We start from the raw sequence: 19891 nt of genomic DNA, 5'->3' as shown, positions 1-19891 counted from the left end.
ACAATTACATTATATCCTGCAGGTGTAGACCCTCCCTGTTGCATGCACGTGACTCCTGTTAATTGCAACAATAGAAGTTGCTTATGGAAACGCTTCTACCTCTAAGCATTTTAGAGGGAAATGGAATTAAGGTCAATAATCCTTCAGTGTTTAAAAATGTACCAAGCCTGTTTTTCAGGACTGCCTCTTTCCTTTCCTTAGGCAACAGAATTTTTTCCTTCTAAATCCACACAAGCTTGTGAAGGATGGGACTGCGTTTAACTGGTCCCCTTCCCGTAAGTGTTTGCAGCCGAAAGTCCTTGAAGCTAGGACTTGGAGATTCTGGCAACTACATGTCTGTTTTGAATTTCCCAAAAAGCCGAGTTAAATAATGTTTTCTTTTATCTTTTTCAGGAGCATCTAAAGGCTTTTGATGATGAAATCAATGCTTTTTTGGACAATATGTTTGGACCTCGAGGTGAGTAAGCTACTTGAGAATTTCATGTGGAAGGAAACTATTTAGTTGCAGAAGAGGGTTTTGTCATTTCTGGTGTTTTGTTTTTTTTTTTTTTAATGTTTCTTTATTTTTGAGAGAGAGACATACATACAGAATCCAAAGCGGGCTCCAGGCTCCGAGCTGTCAGCAAAAAGCCTGATGCAGGGCTCGAACTCACAGACTGGGAGATCATGACCTGAACCAAAGTCGGGCACTTAACCGACTAAGCCACCCAGGCACCCCTCTGGTACCTTGACGACAGTATGGTACTTAACATTTAGAGATCTAACTTCCCTCCCCTTTGATATCCTTCTCCAGAACATCTAGAAAGCCTCAGTGCACCTGCTCAACCTTCCTGGGATTAAAGTTCCAGGAGCCACAAGCAGGGACAGAATGCAGCGAAGCCCTTCCCGTGGTGTCTCTGGGGCCACCAGAGCAGGCCGCAGCCACCTGCTAACCGGGACTACTTTCTCACCTGGCGCCACCGCCCACACACCTTCCACCTTCCTCACCCGCGCAGTCACCTCTCGTCTTTCTGCCCTCGTGTGTCTAGGAGCGTGAGCTCGCTCCGCCCGTGCTGTGGGCTGGAGCCCCTTTACGCCCCCTCTTTTGTGTGTCACCCGTCACTTAGACTCACTGCGGCGCGCCGTCCCCTGCAGCGCTTCTTACGCTTCCCTGGGCATCTTAGTCACCCTGCGTAGCTCGCAAACAAGTGGATGTTTTCCAAACAACGTGTTTCGTTTCACTTAGGCCTCGCTGGTTCACAAACCGAGGCGAATCTGTGCCTCTCTCCGGGTTATTTCCTCAGCGCTGTTGGGCTAGGGAAATGGAGGGAAATGAGGTTTTCCTGTCTCTCAAAAACCTCCAAACAGCATCGTTTAGAGACTACTTGGACCACTCCAGTCTCTGCCTAGGCTTTATAAACGTCTGATGAACGACTGTTTGTATGATTTTAATATAATGGTGCTGTGTGATTATTAGAGCTTTAAAAATATTTTCAGTCGCCTCCCCTCCGGCCCCCCACCCACCACCATTTGTCCTCGTGGTGACCCCGTGGGGTAGGCAAGGCAGGATCTCTGTATCGCATAAGCTCCCTTATTGAATATGTTCTCTGCCTCACAGTTCTTGTGGGTGCAGAGGAGGACGGTTCACGTAGAGGGCACGCAGGGTTTCTTGGCAACTGTGGCTTCTATTGGACACTTGCACCAGAGCGTGGAACAACAGTGTCTCTGTTCACACCGAGCTATGCCTTTGCTAAGATTGCTGTGATCTGGAACTATGTGGATAGGGGTCCACGTACGGAGAGGATTGCAGTTTGTTTACTCAGCTCTGGTCATGTTTATGGAAGGTTCTTTGTGGCGAGGAGATGGGAAGATTGACAGTTGACAACCGGGTCGGGTGACCTCCACGGTGACAGGGAATCTAGCCTCTGGGCCGTCCAGCATCCCTTTCCCTTTCCCTTTCCCAAAAGTGGCACAAGCTTCAGTTGACTGGCAGGCCACCTAGCAGACTTCCCGGGTGTCCCCAAGTCTCTTCTGTAGTCACCTTTTCCATGTTGGCATCAGGGGATCTTGTCCTGGGCAGATACCCGACGCAGATGCAGTTAACCATTAACGTCCCAAAGGTAGGATAAATCTTACTGCAAGTATTTGTTCCTCTCTCTGGGCTGGGACAGTTAACTCTCCTCCTTGACAAAAGCGGCAAGCATTTGCAGGACCATGACAAAAGAAAACGAACCACTGGAGGTGCTGTATTTTGTACTGGGCTCATCCTGCCGATTGGCCTAGATTGTGTGACTCAGAACTCAGTGGAGGTATGGGTGAGACACAGTGGGAGCGTAAGACCTGGGGTCTGTCTCTAAGCGGGAGGTCAGACTGCCACCTCGGCGGTAGTTGCAAAGCAGTAAAGCAGACCACGTGTGTTGGTTTCCCGGGGCTGTAGTAACCACGTGCCACAAACCACGTGGCTTAAAGCAACAGTGGTTGATTCTCTCACGGTCCGGAGGCTACAGGTCTGACATCAAGGAGCTGGCAGGGCAGTGCTCCCTCTGAGTTTCTAGGGAAGAGTGCTCCCTGCCTTTCTCCCAGCTTCTGGCGTTGCCGGCAATCTCTGGCATTGCTTGGCTCGGAGATGTATCTCCCTGTTCTCTGCCTCCATTTGCACGTGGCTTCTCCTCTTCGCGTCCCTGTGTCCACATCTCCCCTTGTAATATAGGACACCGGTCACAGTGAGGGCCCACCTAGTCCAGTACGACATCTTTTAACTGGGTCAGACCTGTGAAGACCTTATGTCCAAGTAAGGTCACAGTCACACGGGTATCAGGAGTTCAGACTTAACCATATCTTTTGGGGGACACCGTTCAATCCATAACACCTTAACAGGAGGTGGGGTAGCAGTTTAGTGCAAATTTTTAACTGTTTCACTCTCTGTGGCTCAATTTTTCTCAAACATAAACTGGCAATAATTACATCACCTATATGGTGGATGCATCTGTTACCTGCACTGTGGTGATGGCATCGTGGGAGTTTGCATAAGTCCAAACCCATCAAATTATATACACATTAAATATGTACAGGTTTATCAGTTATACCTCAAAACTATTTGAGATGTCAACTATATAATTAGATTACTTTGGGAATTAAGTCAATACATGTAAAAAGCTTTATTAGGACAGTGCCTGGTACAGAATAAGTGTTCAGTAAATATAAATTGTGATAACAGTGTTCCAGCCATAATAACACATTAATTATAAAATTATAATTACATTGTTACGCAGGTAGAGAGCTGTAGTAGGAAAGGGTAAGAAGAAGCAGCTCCCTTCCAACGGCAGGACATTTATCTGGTTTTTAGAAGATGCGTAGGATGTATTTTATTTTATTATTATCTTTTTTTTTTTTTATTTTAGAGAGAGAGTACGAGTGGGGGAGAGGGGCAGAGGGGGAGAGAGAGAATCTTCAGCAGGCTCAGCACTGAGCCCAACACGGGGCTCGATCCCACAACCCTGGGATCATGACCTGAACCAAAATCAAGAGTCGGTTCAACTTACTGAGCCACCCAGGCGCCCCATGGGTGCATAGGATTTGGATTCAGAGGTGAACATTAGGAAGTGGCACATGGGACAGACTTTTCCGACCAGTGATTTCCCGCAGGTTGTGTGAAGGTAGGTCTCTGCTAGTCACACGAATGCTGAGGTGGGCCTCTTGCCTGCCGTGTTCTCTCCATCACAACTGGAGGAGTTTACAGAACAGGCGATGGGACAGAGCCTGAGAAGGCAGTTTCCTCTGTGCTGTCCGTCAGGTGGGGTGGAGTAAGGGGGGCTGGCGTGCGAGGGGTAGAGTGGAGCAGAAAGAGGGGCGGAGGCCTGGCGAGAGCAGAGAGAGGGAGGAAAGGGCATGATCGGCTGGAGAAACCAGCTCCTTCCAACCGCATTTACAGAGATTAAAAACAACGTGCCAGTTTTTATCATTGTGGGCCAAATTATTTGCTTTATTGAGACAACAAAAAAGAGCAGAACAGAGAACTAAAATCACTTTGTGCCTACCGTTCTAAACTAATTATCTTACAGATCTATTATGTGTGTTTTATGTAGATTTTTACGTTTTCACCCTCCAGAGCAAGGAACACTTGCTGTATCTCGGTTCTTGCCTCCTAGCTATTGATACTTCTAGTCCATGGTCAGGTTTCAGTCCTCGGTTATATTTTCTGCCCTCACCTCTGAATCATCAGCCCCCAAGGCTTTGCCTTCTTCAGCTTCCCGTGGTTGTTGGGTTCAGTCCCACGGCTCTGGCTCAGCTGAGCTCTAAACTCTGCCTGGTTTACCGCACGGTGGTCCTCACAGAGCTGCGGGGTGTGGGGTGTGTGAACCAGTATATGCTGTCGATACCCCTTCTCTCCTGCCTACTCCAGACTCCACCGAGGAAGGCAGCACCGGGTGGAACGTGCTGGGCAGCAGAGGTGAATTCGGATCCTGACGCTGCTGCCCCCTGCTGTGTGGCCTCGGCAGGTTACTGTAGCTTTCTGAGCTGTTTTTCATCCACAGAACAGCATGATGGCACGTCCTGTTTACAGAGTTAGAATAAATAAACATAGTAACTGTTCCGGAGAAGACGCTAGAACTCTTACCGCCCGCCTTGATCACCTGTCCCCGTCACTCAGGGTTCAGCCTAAGCCCTGTTTGCTCCATGAGATCTTCCTTAACTCCTCCCACCCCAGGGGTTTCTTCTTCAGAACTGTAACTCCCGTCCTGCTTATCGCGGCTTATTACCTGGGTTCTTGTGGGTTCTTGTCGTATTGTTATTTGTTTTATCCAGTGTGGAACATACAATATATGTGACAGGAGGTCTTAAAAGTTCTCATGACAAGAAAAATTTTTGTAACTATGTAAGGTGATGGATATTAAGTACACTTATTGCGGTGATGATCTTGTAGGGTGTGCAAGTATTGAATCGTGTTGTGCTCCTGAAACTCATGTTCTACCTCAGTAAAAAACAAAAGGCCAAACAAAAAAAAAAAAAAACCCAAAACTTTTTAAATACATGTGATAATATTTTAAAACTAAACAGAAGCACCCCCCCTTTAGGATTCTCACTGTATGTGTTTCCTTTCAGATTCTCGAGTCAGAGGATGGTTCATGTTGGACTCTTACCTTCCTACCTTTTTTCTTACTGTCCTGTATCTGCTTTCAATATGGCTGGGTAACAAATACATGAAGAACAGACATGCTCTCTCCCTCAGGGGTATCCTCACCTTGTATAATCTCGGAATCACACTTCTCTCCGTATATATGCTGGCAGAGGTAAGTGTCTATGTAGGAACGCTGGAGTCTGGTAAGTGAGCGTCTCTGAGAAGTAAATCTGGCCTTCCAGAACTATCCAGCGCTGCTCTCAGTACCGTTCCTCAAGACCTCAGGAGCTGTTCCAGCGTCTGATACTGTTTCGTCAGAAAATCTTGGGGAAATCTTTGTTTCTGAGAATTTTTCTCATCCCAATTTAGGCCTGTTTCTTTCTTTAAAAAATAATTTTTTTTAATGTTTATTTATTTTTAAGAGAGAGAGCGTAAGCAGGAGGGAGGCATAGAGAGAGGGAGACACAGAATCCGAAGCAGGCTCCAGGATCCTAGCTGTCAGCACAGAGCCCATCGCGGGGCTCAAACCCACATACCGTGAGATGGTGACCTGAGCCAAAGTCACTCGACCAACTGAGCCACCAAGGCGCCCCTAGGCCTATTTCTTGAATCCTTAGTCTTTCACTATAATTCAAAGTCACAATTTAGATCTGAGTGGGCCTTTAAAGCTCATATGTGCTAGTTTTCTCCTTTTACAGATGATGATACTGAGGCTTGGAAAAGTTACATGACTTGCCTGAGAATAGACGGCTCTTGAGGACAGAGCAGTTTTTAAGTTAAAAATCAAATGCAGTTAGTCGGAAATACAGATACACAGTCCCTTAAAGACTACTCCCTCCATCTTTGGTCCCCCGTGACGGGGGCATCGCGGTTTCTGAGGACTGACTGCGGAGTCCCAGGCTGAGATTCCTGCTGCCCTCATTACATCATGCATCGCCCGTTCCTTTGTAACGTGCCAAACCCAAGTCATTTTACAAGAAAAGGAACAAGTAACAATTGTGCTTTCTGTACAACCCAAAGCCTGCTTCACTCTGCCTGCCACAAAGGAAAATCAACAAGTGCCAAATAAACCTGCTCCAGCAAGCAGAGGGAAAACAAAAACAAGACAAAACCTTTCTTAGGGAACAGGATAAAATCATTCATGTCAGTTACAAATGGCTGACAATGGCACAAGTATAGTTGCCTTCCTGGTCCTTGAATTCTAAAAGAAGATAAATCCTCACGTAAAATATAGATCCTCTCGGCCACAGAGTTCAATCTGTGCATTGCTCTGCTGTGCACCATTCTGAAGACGCTTAATAACCATTACTTAACATGACTTACAACACCGATGCCCACAGTTCCGTGATCGGAGTGCAGATGGAATTCAGGGTCTAGAAAGCCCCCCCTACAGTCCTGTCCCATCAGTGGTCCTAATTTACCTGACTCTGGAAGGGGAATTTTTATGTAGGTTTTCAACGAGGTAAATCTTAGTTCACTAGAGGAGCTTGCGAGACAGTGATTGACAGGGTTAGTTTCTTGGGGAAGAAACAAAGGGAAAGATATTCTTCCTTAGATTGTTTTCAGAAGCAGCACCTGCGTCAGAAGGGCAGCCGAATGTCTGACCACACCGGAAGTCCGAATACCAGCTGGAGACTTCGGAGTAGTGGAGTCAGCAGATGCGAATGCAGGTGTCACTGTAATTCTGGGGCAGTTAATCAGGCTCTAATTACACGACTTGTCTTTAAAATGGAAATATGGGGGGCGCCTCAGTGGCTCAGTCAGTTAAGTGTCCAGTCATAATCTCGCAGTTTGTGAGTTCAAGCTCTGCATCGGGTTCTGTGCTGACAGCTCAGAGCCTGGAGCCTGCTTCGGATTCTGTGTCTCCCTCTCTCTGCTCCTACCGCACTTGCACTCATGTTCCCTGTCTCAAAAATAAATAAACATTAAAAAAATAGAGGTCAAATGGAGATTTGGTCCTCGTTCTACTTAACTCATGAGTCTGCTAGAAGGATTAGTCAGTTCTGTTCCGTCAACATTCTGTGAGCATCCACTAGGTGCTGTGAATTGTATACTCAGCCAAGGAGATGTTAAGATGGGTAACATGTGATTTTTGTACTTGAAAAGCTCATAGACCAGTATACAGCAGGAGTTCATGAATATGAAAAACTGTGTAAATATTAAGGTGAATATTATTCACCATTAACAGGAATAAGAACAGTAGTGTTTGGACAAGTAAATGGCTTCAACCCATTTTTAGGGAGAACGTCAGTACTTAGTCCCTTCCCTACAAGAATGTTATCCATTGCTTGTCCACTGTGCTCTTCTCACACTCCTATAGCTCTTGATTCAAAGTTACCGCTGTTGATTGCCTCCTGCTGTCCTCTGATTGTAGCCTCTCCCAGGGCAGGCATACGGTCTTAGACACTTTTGGGGTACGTGTAACAACCACTAGTTGATGATGGGTTGATTGAACCTTGCTAACTTGTTAAGCCCAGTTCAGATGTTTGCTTGGGCCAGGAAGGTACTGCTAAAATTACTTAGAGTCTTTCAACAAATACGTATGGAGTTTCTACAGTGTATCAGATTCTATTCTAGGCTCTACAACCCCGCCTTTCCCCTTGCAACACTGACCAGTGGTGGGCTGGTGGGGGGGCAGGAAGGCCTCTGATATTTGAGCAGAAATCAAGCATATGAAGATCTGAAGGAACTGCGTTCGTGCAGAACAAGCAGCAAATGTAAAGGCCTTGGGGCAGGAACAAGCTTGGGATGTTCAAAGACCACAAAGAAGAAACAGTGCAGCTAGACCACCGTGGTCAGAGGAGGGGATGGTTCATGACAAGGCAGAGCGGTGGCAGAACATAGAGGGCCTTGTAAAGAGTTTGGCTTCTATTCTGAGTATCGTGGCAGGCCACTGGGGGATTTTAATGAGGGGAGTGATCGATCTTCCATCTCGGATACATGGTTGCGTCCGCTACACGGAAAATGAACTGGGACAGTGAGCTGGGGGCAAGAGCGGAAGCAGAGTCCAGGAGACGGTTGGAGCGCTGTCGTCACAGATGCCGGTGGCCTGGACTGAGGAGTTGGAAATGGGGAGAAGCTGAGGGATCCTAGACCTCTTTTGGAGCAAGCTAGGCTCCACCTCCTAAGGCTAACCCTGTCCAACAGCCTGGTTTCCTTTCCTTCAACACCCAGGATGGATGGCTCCCGTCTGCCAAGCCCACCAGGGGATAAGCAATGGACCTGTGCAAGGCACATAGAGTCTTTCATAGAGCGGCTGCTTAATTCTATTTAGGTTTTAAATTGTCAGACAGTTTTAAACAATCTAAATGGGTTTTTTTAGTAGTTTGACGGCTTTCAGTGTTCAATTTTAACATCCTATCACTCCCCCTGTGTATTTCTCTGCAGGGTGTATCTTTACACGTCTCTGATGAGCAGTCACAAATAGTAGGCCTTTGCATACCTTATGTAACACGTTAACTAGACTCCTCGTGGTGATCATTTAACAATATACACAAATATCAAATATGCAGAAGTCCTTGGCAAACTTGTCAGGAGCATAGGTTTCTTTTTATATCCAGAGATAGTTTTTATTCAGCAGTTGTAAACGACTGCCTACTATTCCTGAAGTTGGAAAGGTTAAACATTTTCCTATAAATAAAATTTTGATGAAGGGGAAAAATACCGTCTGTACCTGCTTTGTATTCTAGAATCTTAAGTTTTTACAGTAATAGCCGGAAAGAAGAGAGAACTTCTTTGGCAGAATTTTCCACAAAGTATAAAAAGCTTATTTTCTCATAATTTATTGGGTGTTTTCTATGTGTTGGGCATTGGGCAAGGAATGGTGAATTCAAAGATGAGCAAAAAACACACAGATCTTTATGGAGACTTTTGGTTTTTGAACATAATGAGGGATATAAATATTAATCATTTATAATCACACACATGATTGAGTACCAAGTAGCATAAATACAGTGAAGAAAATGATTTAAGAACCTTTGAGCCCTGTTTTCCCATTTGTAAAATGGTAATAAATATGTACGTAATAAAATTATGGAGATGATCAGCTAAGGTAAATATAAACCAATATAGAGTATTATTAAAATTTTAGTGTAGTTTTTGCATTTGTTTATATTTAATTCTGTGTTTTACCTGTGGAAACATACGACTAGATGATTCCTTACATAAAATATTTTGTTACTCAAATGATAGCTAAACTCTGTTACTTTGGGCCAATGTAAAGTTCAGAAGTAAATTATACCCATTAAAGCATACCAACTATTGGTATCTATTCAACAGCAAGAATTAATTCCTTTGATAACATGTTTGGGGACAGGATTGAGAAAGTCAGATGCTGGGAAGTTTCTACTCAGACCTTGAACAGACAGACGCCAGTCAGGAACATGAATGGGAAATCTAGTCCTCTTTCAAATGTTCGTGTTAATTTTTCCCCCTCTGTTTCTTTGGCAGCTTATTCTCTCCAGTTGGGAAGGAGGCTACAATTTACAGTGTCAAGATCTCACCAGTGCAGGGGAAGCCGATGTCCGGGTAAGTCTTGAGAAGCTAATAGACCATCTGTAACTGTTTCTCCTAGAAAAGGAGAGGAGGCCTTATCCTTCCAGATATGAGGATGGGGCTGGGATTACATAAGAAAGGGAGTCATGTTCTGATAGAAATACTTGGTAACAAAAATGTTTTTCAAATGTCCAACCATGGGGGAGCTGATTGAATAAACCATGGCTTGTCCAGGAATGGTTCCTTTTGCAAAACGAAATGACGAAGATCTCTATACTGTTACAGAGTAATCTCTGGGACGTGATCTCAGTTAAAAAACAAAACAAAACAACTTGCAGACCGTGTTTATAATATAGTACCTTCTGTGTAAGAAGTGATATGAATATATGTGTGTGTGTGTTTGCTTTTAAAACAAACCATGGTAGAATAAACCAAAACCCAACAAAGTGTTTCCTTTTGGGTGAAGGAACTGGGCAGAGGTGGTAGGGATGGAATACTTGATTTTGGAACCATTAAGTGTTTTACATTATTTGAAACAAAATTAATTTTAAAAAGAAAGCAAGGCAGCCTTCCTCCCAAAACTTGGAAACTCAAAGAAACGGATATACCCGTGTATTAAGTGACTTTAAAACATGGTGTTTTGACTGACCATCCCTCGGGGATGTATCTTAACAGTATTCAGTAATTTTTTTGATTGCTATTAATGAAAATACTGGTGTTGCTTCTCTGAGGCTGTTAAAGGTACACTGTAGGATGAAGTTAAGTATTTAATAATCTTAATATCATTACAACTAGTATTTGAGACCTAGAAAAGAGATACCAATTAAAAAGTCAAGCGAACACTGATCATAGATTCAAATTGGAAATATCAGAATTAGCTTTATTCTTTCTAAAAACAAATGTGTTATTTAGCTCTATCTACAGAAAAGGCCTAGTTAGTCTCTGACAGCCCAGTGCAGTGAGGAGTGAATACCCAGATTGTGCTTTCTAAATATAATTTTCCACCAGAAGGGATTAGGATTCTTAGAGAATTGGCCAATTCCTGGGTTGGGGTGGGAAATGTGTATAAGCAAAATCGAGGACATCTTGTGACAGAAAGCACGTAAGCCGTCCAGACTATCCAGGTCATGACAGAAAGACCGAGGAGCCATCTTGAAGGGACTCCCAGCGTGCAAGATGGGACAATTCAAAAAGAATACTGACTGGAATGGGTTGAAGCATACCAAGTTTAGTAAAAAACCATGAGTTTAAAATGATACTAAAAAACACATTGTTGCCTTCTGAAGGTTGCTAGAACACCAGCTCTTTCTAGGGGAAAAATGTTAAAGGGAAAGAATCAAACATTGATCTTTGCTTTTCACGTGTGAATTTCCAAATAGAGGAAGAGAGAGAGCTCTTCTCTGTAGAAAAGTGCATAAGTAACGAGAGAACTAGAAAATCACCCTTTTGCAACTCCTAGTGAAATCATGGATCTGTTCGGCCGTCATCCATAAGGGTTAAAACTGTTGGGTGAACACTGAATGGAACGTCATAATAATTGGATTAGCTGTTAACACCTGAACTCTATCACGAATGCCAGCGGGACGACCAGAAATGATGTGCCCTCCCAGCGTGATGTGCCAGGAAGTACACAGAACCACGGACTCAGAGTTCCTGCCAAATTCCCTAAGTCTCAGTCCATCAAGCCTCTAAATCTCATTGCTTTGCTTCAGAAAATGTGGGGGATAGAGAAGTTAAATAACATTAGGAATTCACAATATTAGAAATTCCATGCAACAACTGATCTAGTTTTCGTGAAGAAAAGACAGGAAGAGGGGAAGCAAGGAAAGGGGACTGTTACTGATTAGAAAAGACTAACAAACTTTATCAAATCAGTGCAAGCTGGACCTTGGTTGCATCCAGATTTAAATCAGTTCTAAAAGGCCGTTTTTTAGACACTTTGACCATGGATGAGGCTATTGGTAGATATTAAGGAGTCCCTGATTTTATTAGCTAATGACATCGTGGTTATGGTGAAGTAAAAGTTTCCTTCCTCTCTGTTGGTAGTTTTTATAGATGAAATGATACCTTGCCTTTGCTTAGAATATGCTGTACAGCCCCTAAAAATGTTGAGAAATAGAATTGATCCAACAAATTGGAATCATATTGAAAGTTTTGAAGTTTAGTGATAGGTAACACAGGTTCCTTATACTTCCTCTCCTTGATTGAGATTTTCTATAATGAAAAACATGCTTATTAGCAGAAACCTTTTAATGAAAATCTTTCATAGTAAGACGTACATTTCAGAATGCATTTTAAAAAACATCTTCAAAGCCGTAGTATGAAAAAAGTATATATAGAGGTTTCTCTGCACCCATTTTATTTCTAATGTATTATCACAGAGCAGCGCACTTTGGGCTACCATACAATTCTCTAAAGGTCATTGTCGTTTTACATTTGTATCTGACTTAATATCTGTGAAGTTGAATCACACTCTCAAACATTAAGATGGAAAGCAGCACACCTCCTTGTCTTCTTGGCAGGCAGACAATAGAGCATGATATTCTGACTTCAGAGTTCCTTTTACACACACTCTCCTCATACGTTTAAATGTTAGTGCTAAAAACACTGCCGTTAAAGTATTTCCCTGTGGCTGAGACTTGGAAGGGGCTCAGGAGGGAAAGTAGGAATCCCGACCCACCAACCACGTCAGTGAGGAGGGGGGAGCATCGTGATTTTTTTTTTTAAGCTTTTGCTTAAGTTCCAGTTGGCCAACATACAGTGTAATACTAGTTTCAGGTGTACAAGGTAGTGATTCAACACTCCATATGACACCTGGAAGCACCTGGATTTTAAATCTTCCGAGGAGGAGGAGACACGAAAGCAGTAGTCGTCCACTTACAGACGGCTCCTGGGCTCCAGCACAGCTAAGAGACCAAACACGCGCACAGTAGGGAACTAGAGAAAAAATTAAGACCTAGTGTAACGAGCAGTAGCGATCTGTTGAGTGCTGAGCCCTGAGCAGAGATGAGACGGCCCCTGCCTTGTGTGATTTGCCCTCGGTGGCATTAACCCTCACTCCACAGCCATGGTTACTGAAAACAGAGTCATAAAGCAGTTTTCAAATGCAAAGGAAGACGTGGCTGATGAGGCCTGAGAAAAGGCGAGGAGAGGGTTAGGAGGAGGCATTTAAGGGTGTTCCTCAAGGATGCCAGGCGTGCGGTAGGAAAGGAGGGTGGACGCGGGGAGAAGGGTGCCAGGAGGCCCAGTGGCCCCGTTGGCGGCGAGTGCCGGAAGAGGGAGCAGACGGCCTTGATGGCGCCCGGTGCTGTGCTCAGAGAGGGTGCTGGAAATCCCTGCCGGCGCAGGCTGGAGAAGGAGCCCGTGTTCGGCGGGTGCAGGGGAGTCACCTGATCAGATCACATGTGTCGGAGGGGCAACTCCTTTTCACCAGAGTGGGGTGGATTGCTGGGAATGAGGAGAAGCTGGGGGCAGAGATGCCAGGAAGGTGCTTTGGTGATGGCCTGAGACAGAAACGCCTGCTGGTGGAATGCGGCATCACGCAGGTTGCTGGGGGGGGGGGGGGGGCAGCCAGGGGGAGCGTTTTCATTCACTCACCTTTTCTTTTTCCTGTTTTAACATCCTTACAGGTAGCCAAGGTGTTGTGGTGGTACTACTTCTCCAAGTCCATAGAGTTCCTGGACACAATTTTCTTTGTTTTGCGGAAAAAAACCAGTCAGATTACTTTTCTTCACGTATACCATCATGCCTCCATGTTTAACATCTGGTGGTGTGTTTTGAACTGGATACCTTGCGGGCAAAGTAAGTTCTGTTGTTGCCTTTTCAGTTCCGTGTCATGGGTCTCGCGAGGCCTCTAGTGGGTGCCTGGGGTTGAATATTGTTGTACTGATGTGGCCCTGGAGACGGAAGAGGGAGGCACACGGCGCAGCACGCGGCTGCCCGTGTGGCCAGTTTCGCGTCTTTCGTTCCTGCAGAATGGGAGCGTTACCTTAATTTGTGAAAATACATTTTGTTTTCCCTCTGCGCCAAATGTCCGCGGGCCAGAAGCACGCACCCCAGCTGGAGTAATTTTACTCCAGCACCAGGGGCTGAAGGACTCCTGTCGAAACAAATCCAGCACCTTCCACTTGGTGGAGGTCATCACTCGGCTGTCCTATAGATTGGACTTTTTTTTCCATTCTGAAAAGTTAAAGGCACATCTCTGTGTGGCTTCCAACGTTTGTTTTAACTGAGAGCTACAATGCGCCTTATATCACAGCCTCTTTACGTGTGTGCACTTTGTGTGGAACAGAAATTTCAGGAGATATTTACCCTAGCTCTGTGATGCACTTTGGGTTTTTGTTGTTGTCATTTCATTAATTCTGTTGCACTTTTTCAAAAAGCTGATGACCGCTCTCACTGCATTGATTTCATAGGCATTAATGGGTCCCTTCTGACCTGCAGTGCAGACAGTGGTACTTTCTATGTGATTGTCTTATATCCCCAGCTTTAAAAATCTTCTGTGAAAACTCAGAACAGGTAAAACTTAAGTCAAAATGATTTGGGGATCTTAGAGATATTTTTTAAATGTCAAGGAGAGGGGCACCTGCGTGGCTCAGTCGGTTCAGCGTCTGATCACGGTCTCACGGTTCGTGGAACCGAGCCCCACGTCGGGCTCTGTGCTGACAGTGTGGAGCCTGCTTGGGATTCTCTCTCCCTCCCTCTCTCTCAAAATAAACTTAAAAAAATAAATAAAATGTCAAGGATATTTGGAACATATCTGTGACTATGAAGATGCAAATTAAAACCAGAGTGTGAAGCAGGAAAGTGCTGGAGATGAAGTGGTCAGAAAGATGTTTTTATTTTAACTCTCTCCTGGACCAAATCTGGCTTCTTGAGTTTAGTGATTAAAACTATGATAGACTTAATGCTGTCATCAATATACAGACCGTAATCAATATCAAGCAATTGTCAAGGTTAAGTATTTTTTGTGATTGTCAACAATTTCATTACAAATCACTCAACATCTAAACCTCCTTCTCACGTAATCCCCATGTAAAGACCTGGGATTCTTGTAGATGAAATGCTGTGTGACAATTCACAGTCAACCTAAAATATTATAAAAATCATGTCCCAGGGGCTCCTGGGTGGCTCAGTCGGCTGAGCATCCGACTTCAGGCTCAGGTCATGATCTCACGGTCCGTGAGTTCGAGCCCTGTGTCGGGCTCTGTGCTGACAGCTCGGAGCCTGGAGCCTGCTTGGGATTCTGTGTGTGTCTCTCTCTCTCTGCCCCTCCCTACTCATGCTCTCTCTCTCTCAAAAATAAATAAACATTAAAAAAAATTTTTTTTAATCATACCCCATTAATTCATGGTAATGAAAGCTCATGCGGTAAAGAAATACTGCTGTAACCGGTTATTCCAGCCAGTGTTTGCTGAGTACTTACTAGATTCTGGCAGTGGTGTCTGAGCCACCCAGACACCCCTGTTTCTCATTCATTGATTTGCATGGATCTAACCAGACCTTGATTTAGACTGGGAAAACCAGGCTACAGAGTTTAAATTCATTAGCCAGCATAGGTACTGCACTTTTCAGTTTCCGTAGCATTATGCACTCAATCCCAGCACCGCCCAGAGAGCCAGTTACTGTCCTGCCCATTTCCCAGGTGACAGAATCAAAATTTACAAAGTAAAACTAATGTATCTAAGGGGACATAGCTGATAGGGGTCCTCTAGCCCCACAGCTCCTTCCACCGCAGGACTGAGAGCTCACAGCCCAGCCATCTGGATCCCAAAGTAACAGAGGTAGTGTTTGCTTTGCCAGGCACTGTCGTAAGCACTTTGTGTGTATCGATTGGTCTAATCCTCACGACAGTGGGTTCCCGGTTTCCAACAAATAGACCCGTCTCTGACATCTCACCCCTTCAAACTAAATCCTTTTGCTTCTTAGCTGAGCAACATAGAACTTCTCTCTTTTTCCTTTGGTTTCCTGAAACACCATTTGCCCACGTTGACGGAAGCTACAGGGACTTCACGAAGGTGGCGGCAGGGGCAGGGGAGTGATGACGGCACAAGTTAGCACAGAAATGTCCTGCAATTGGATTTTAGATATTCCTTGTCCTAGAAGTCCATGAGATGGTCCAGCCGCTGGGAAGCCTCACTGGCCAGTCCGTCCACCCCCCCCCCCCCACCACCACCGCTCCATCCCGTCCCAGCCTTCTCTCCTGCTGCACCTTCTCTCGCCTTGCTCTAGCTCTCCTGGTTCTAGGTCCCTTTCAGGTAGAATTTATTAAATGTAAAGAGCAGCCTGATCTCCTGGACTCTTTAGCACCTTGTTAAGCCCTAGACCGAAGGCCCCCTTTCCACAGTCGGAATGGCTCATCAGAGGCGTAGTGGAAGCAGAGACACTTCTCTTTCAAAGGAATTCTGCCACCAGTTTGAAGCTAACATTTCATTTTCTCCCTGATCACTCGATAGTAACAACAGCTTAAGGGACAGTAAAGCCTTTGCAAATCAGGAATTACCTGTTTGGTTGGCACTCTGACTGAAAAACCATCCAGTCTTGTCCCATCTCGGTGACTTTTGCGGAATCCTGGAGCAAGAGCGCGGAAACGAGGGTGAATTCACCGTGTGGATTGCGGCAGATGATAGTGCCACAGGGGTGACTCATCTTCAGCCGTGCTGCACAGGAAGAATCCGTCTCATTTGATGAAGAATGAGCAGTAATTTTTATCCCATACTTTTACAGGTTTCTTTGGACCCACACTGAACAGTTTTATCCACATTCTCATGTACTCCTACTATGGCCTTTCTGTATTTCCATCTATGCACAAGTATCTCTGGTGGAAGAAATACCTCACGCAGGCTCAGCTGGTATGTTATCCCTTCGTTCAGCTCCTCTCCCTGTGAAGCATCGAATATCCTCATGGAGGAAAGAAATCTGTCCCCGTAGGCAGAGGCTTTGCTGTGTGTGAGGAGGCTGCCTGTTTTCCTCTAAAGAGAACCTTCTAAGGATTAAAATCTAGTGTGTCGAAATAAGCTACCTTATTCCTTGCTTCGAAGTGACAGTGATTTAACACAGACGTTAATTTTAAGATTCATTTTTATCTAAATAAGTGCAACTGCTGCTCTTCCATGAGAAAACGAGCGGGCAATTAAATATACTGACTAGCATCGTTTCAAGCGAAATTTCTGGGTAGGATAGTGGGCTGCTTCCGCAGTTTTGCTTTCTTCCTGCAAAACCTAGGGAGTAACAGGAGTCGACTTCTAAATGTTTCGTATTTCCAAATGGTGTATTGCGTGGCTCGGCCTGGCCGCCCCCCCAGTGACGCCCCCCACCCCCCACCCCCCCGCAGGTGCAGTTCGTGCTGACCATCACGCACACGCTGAGCGCGGTGGTGAAACCCTGCGGCTTCCCCTTCGGCTGTCTCATCTTCCAGTCGTCCTACATGCTCACCTTAGTCATCCTGTTCTTAAATTTTTACGTTCAGGTAAGTGAAATGTACACCTCCGGTGGCGGAACATAGCAGACCGCGCTCTCGCCTTACATTGGTGTTTAATTTGCCCGAGGAAATCCACTAGCACGTGCTGGTCGGTGATGGAGGCTCACAAAGTAGAGAGTGAAAACTAACTCTCCCCTCGCCCCCAAGCCCTCCCCTTGAAGGAAAACCACCATGAATAGCCTTAGTGGGCATTTTATTAAACATTTTTCAGTGCATGCATAAAAAGTTGAATGAAGTCACACATTGGTAACATGGGACAAAAACATGAAACAAGGGTCTTACATCTGAATCCAGGGCCTCTATACAAATGGAGAAGAACTTAGGCTGAATGAATTGAATATTAAAAAATCATTTCTATATCAGCACGGTGATGTTGTAACCTCACTATCTGGAAAAAATTCTTTTAAGGCAAGCCACCGTGGAAAGGTCACATTGGCTTTTTCTTTACTAAATGTCATTTTCTTTTTAATCAACAATTTAAATGGAACAGGGCTCCAAAACACGACATCAAAGCACCTCCATTAATACAAAAACTGATGAAGGGGGGAGCAGAGTGCAGGCCTCAGGTAGTGGTAGAGTTTAAATTGCTCTCCTTTGTGGGCTGGGGAAATAGAAAGTAAGCTTCATGAAAAAAAGATGAGAACATACATTTCTATTCCAAACAGTACTTTCCAAATTGAAATCAACTGTATTTCTTTCTTTAGACAATAAATGCTTCGTTTTTTTTTTAGTTGGCATTTGCTAAAGGTTAACCTGTGGTGGCTTCTCACAAAGTACAACTGTGGGAAAGTGAACTGCTGACAGTCTTTTCAGCGCCATTGGACTGGCTAGGCTTTGTCTTTTATAACAGATAGAAGTTTCCTTTGAGAATTTCTGAAGAAATAACCATTGATGGAACCAAACAAAGCCACCCAAAAAAACCCCCAAAAAAACAAAAAAACAAAAACAACTCACACAGCAAAACTGACTGTTAACAGGAAAGCTAAGTGAGTCAACGTGGCACTTGGTGTTGAACCTTGAGGATGAGCAGGTAGCCGGCAGGGTGGGCAGTGGGCATTCAAAACGTTGACCCTACTTGTTGGTTCACACAGAGTCTTACTCCTTTAGACTTGAGTATATAATTTCAGGCTTGACCCTTGTTAATATAGGTGCTTTAAAAAAAAAAAAAAAAGTAAAAATGAGACAAATCAGGTATTTGGACAGAATAAGAAGGATATGCCAAAAACCAAATCAAGCCAGAATCCTGGATACTGGTACTTTTAAGATAACAGCATTTTTTCCAACTTGAATTGGAAAGGATCTAATTTTTAGGAAATGCAAGTAAGCAACTAATGCAGAATAATTTGAATGCCAGTCCTGTAATACATAAATCCTAACCAGTGTAGAGAAGGTGACAGAAACAACCTTTCATTGGAATTCATTCATATTTGTCTCGGTTTTTACCCTATTTTTAGTTTTAACCATTAGCTTAAAAATTGTCAGACAAAAATTCTTCTTTGGTGGGGGGCCTGGGTGGCTCAGCCGGTTAAGCATCCGACTCTTGATTTCGGCTCAGGTCACAGGTCATGAGTTCAAGCCCTGGGATTCTCTCTCTTTCCCTCCCTCTCTGCCCCCCCCCACTTGTTCTCCCTCTCTCAAAATAAACTAAAACAAATTCTTACCTGTCCAATACCCAATAAAATCATGAACTGTTTTAGATTATATGCCATGTCGAAGTCTTATTCAAGAATCCTTTTCTCCCTCTCTTCAAAATATATGCATCCAACAGACGTACCGAAAAAAGCCAATGAAGAAAAATACGCAAGAGCCACCTGCAGGGAAAGAAGTTAAGAACGGTTTCTCCAAAGCCTGCTTCGCTGCAACTAATGGGGTAATAAACAAGAAAGCACAGTAAATGCCCAGTAACAGACAAAGCATATATAATAGCCTCACAGATTCGCTTGTTTTAAAGCAAAGACTGAATTGAAAGTTATATATGTTTTAGCATAAACTAATTTCTTTTGAGTTTATAAATCATTTGTACCCGGAATGTATTAATATATTGCTATTAGGTTAATCTGTTAACTGAATGCTTCCGTCAACATACGTGTCACCTCAGACACCGAACTCTGTAGACCTCAGAACTGGTGCGGCTCTGTCTCCTCCCCACAGACTGACCCCCTCACCAGAACCGTCGGTATAACGCCTTATACATGTACAAAGCCAGGAAACACGGAGCCTTGTTTTCCGAAGCCAGTCTTCAAATAAAAAGTTTTATTCAGATTGAAGTGTTTAAAACAAAATGTTAATTACCTTTCTAACTACAGGGTGTCTTAATCTATATTAAGCACTGCTCGCCAGTGTGTAATCAGTCCATTTGTTCCATTAGGACCTGACCCCAGAAAATATGAAAATGGATTTTAAACGGAAGACAGGAGAATCTAGCACAACTTTTCTCTCTTAAGGTAGAGTCTGTCAAATTCCTACACTAAGTCTCAACTTAGTGATATGGTAATGAAATTTGTATTTGATTTTGACAGTTACTTTTCCTAAGAAGAAAAACTCTTCTGCCAAATCCTCATAGCTCAGGGGCTTCGGATAGGAGTAGTTTCTCACTTTTTAATTTGGTTTCCTTAACTATTCACGTAGTCCTGTCAACCTCCCATGTTAAATTACCCTAGTTTAGGTCGTAAATGGACACCATGATCGGTTTTAAAAGCAGCATCTGAATCTGGCTGCCCGCTTTCTGATCAAGGAATCTTCCCTTCTCCTTGGAAGACTAAGCCACTGGAATATTTATGAATCAGAGCAGTTGGGGCAAAATAGACATTGAATTTGTC

The 19891-nt window shown here is 44.2% G+C and overlaps 1 protein-coding gene across 1 annotated transcript; it reads left to right on the top strand.

The window, feature by feature from the left end:
* Positions 1-245: 245 nt before the first annotated feature.
* On the top strand, positions 246-18966 carry ELOVL2 (ELOVL fatty acid elongase 2). The gene is made up of 8 exons (XM_047101320.1): positions 246-275; positions 394-457; positions 5083-5270; positions 9548-9625; positions 13222-13393; positions 16319-16443; positions 16926-17060; positions 18841-18966. The coding sequence occupies exons 1-8, from the start codon at positions 246-248 to the stop codon at positions 18964-18966; spliced, it is 918 nt and encodes a 305-aa protein (XP_046957276.1).
* The last annotated feature ends 925 nt before the right edge of the window (positions 18967-19891 follow it).

Source organism: Lynx rufus, unplaced genomic scaffold, assembly GCF_022079265.1.
Source record: "Lynx rufus isolate CCGP_SWC_20201006 ecotype Redwood Valley unplaced genomic scaffold, mLynRuf1.p SCAF_6, whole genome shotgun sequence".
In the NCBI taxonomy this organism is placed as follows: domain Eukaryota; kingdom Metazoa; phylum Chordata; class Mammalia; order Carnivora; family Felidae; genus Lynx; species Lynx rufus.
This window is presented reverse-complemented; position numbering and strand designations above follow the sequence as displayed.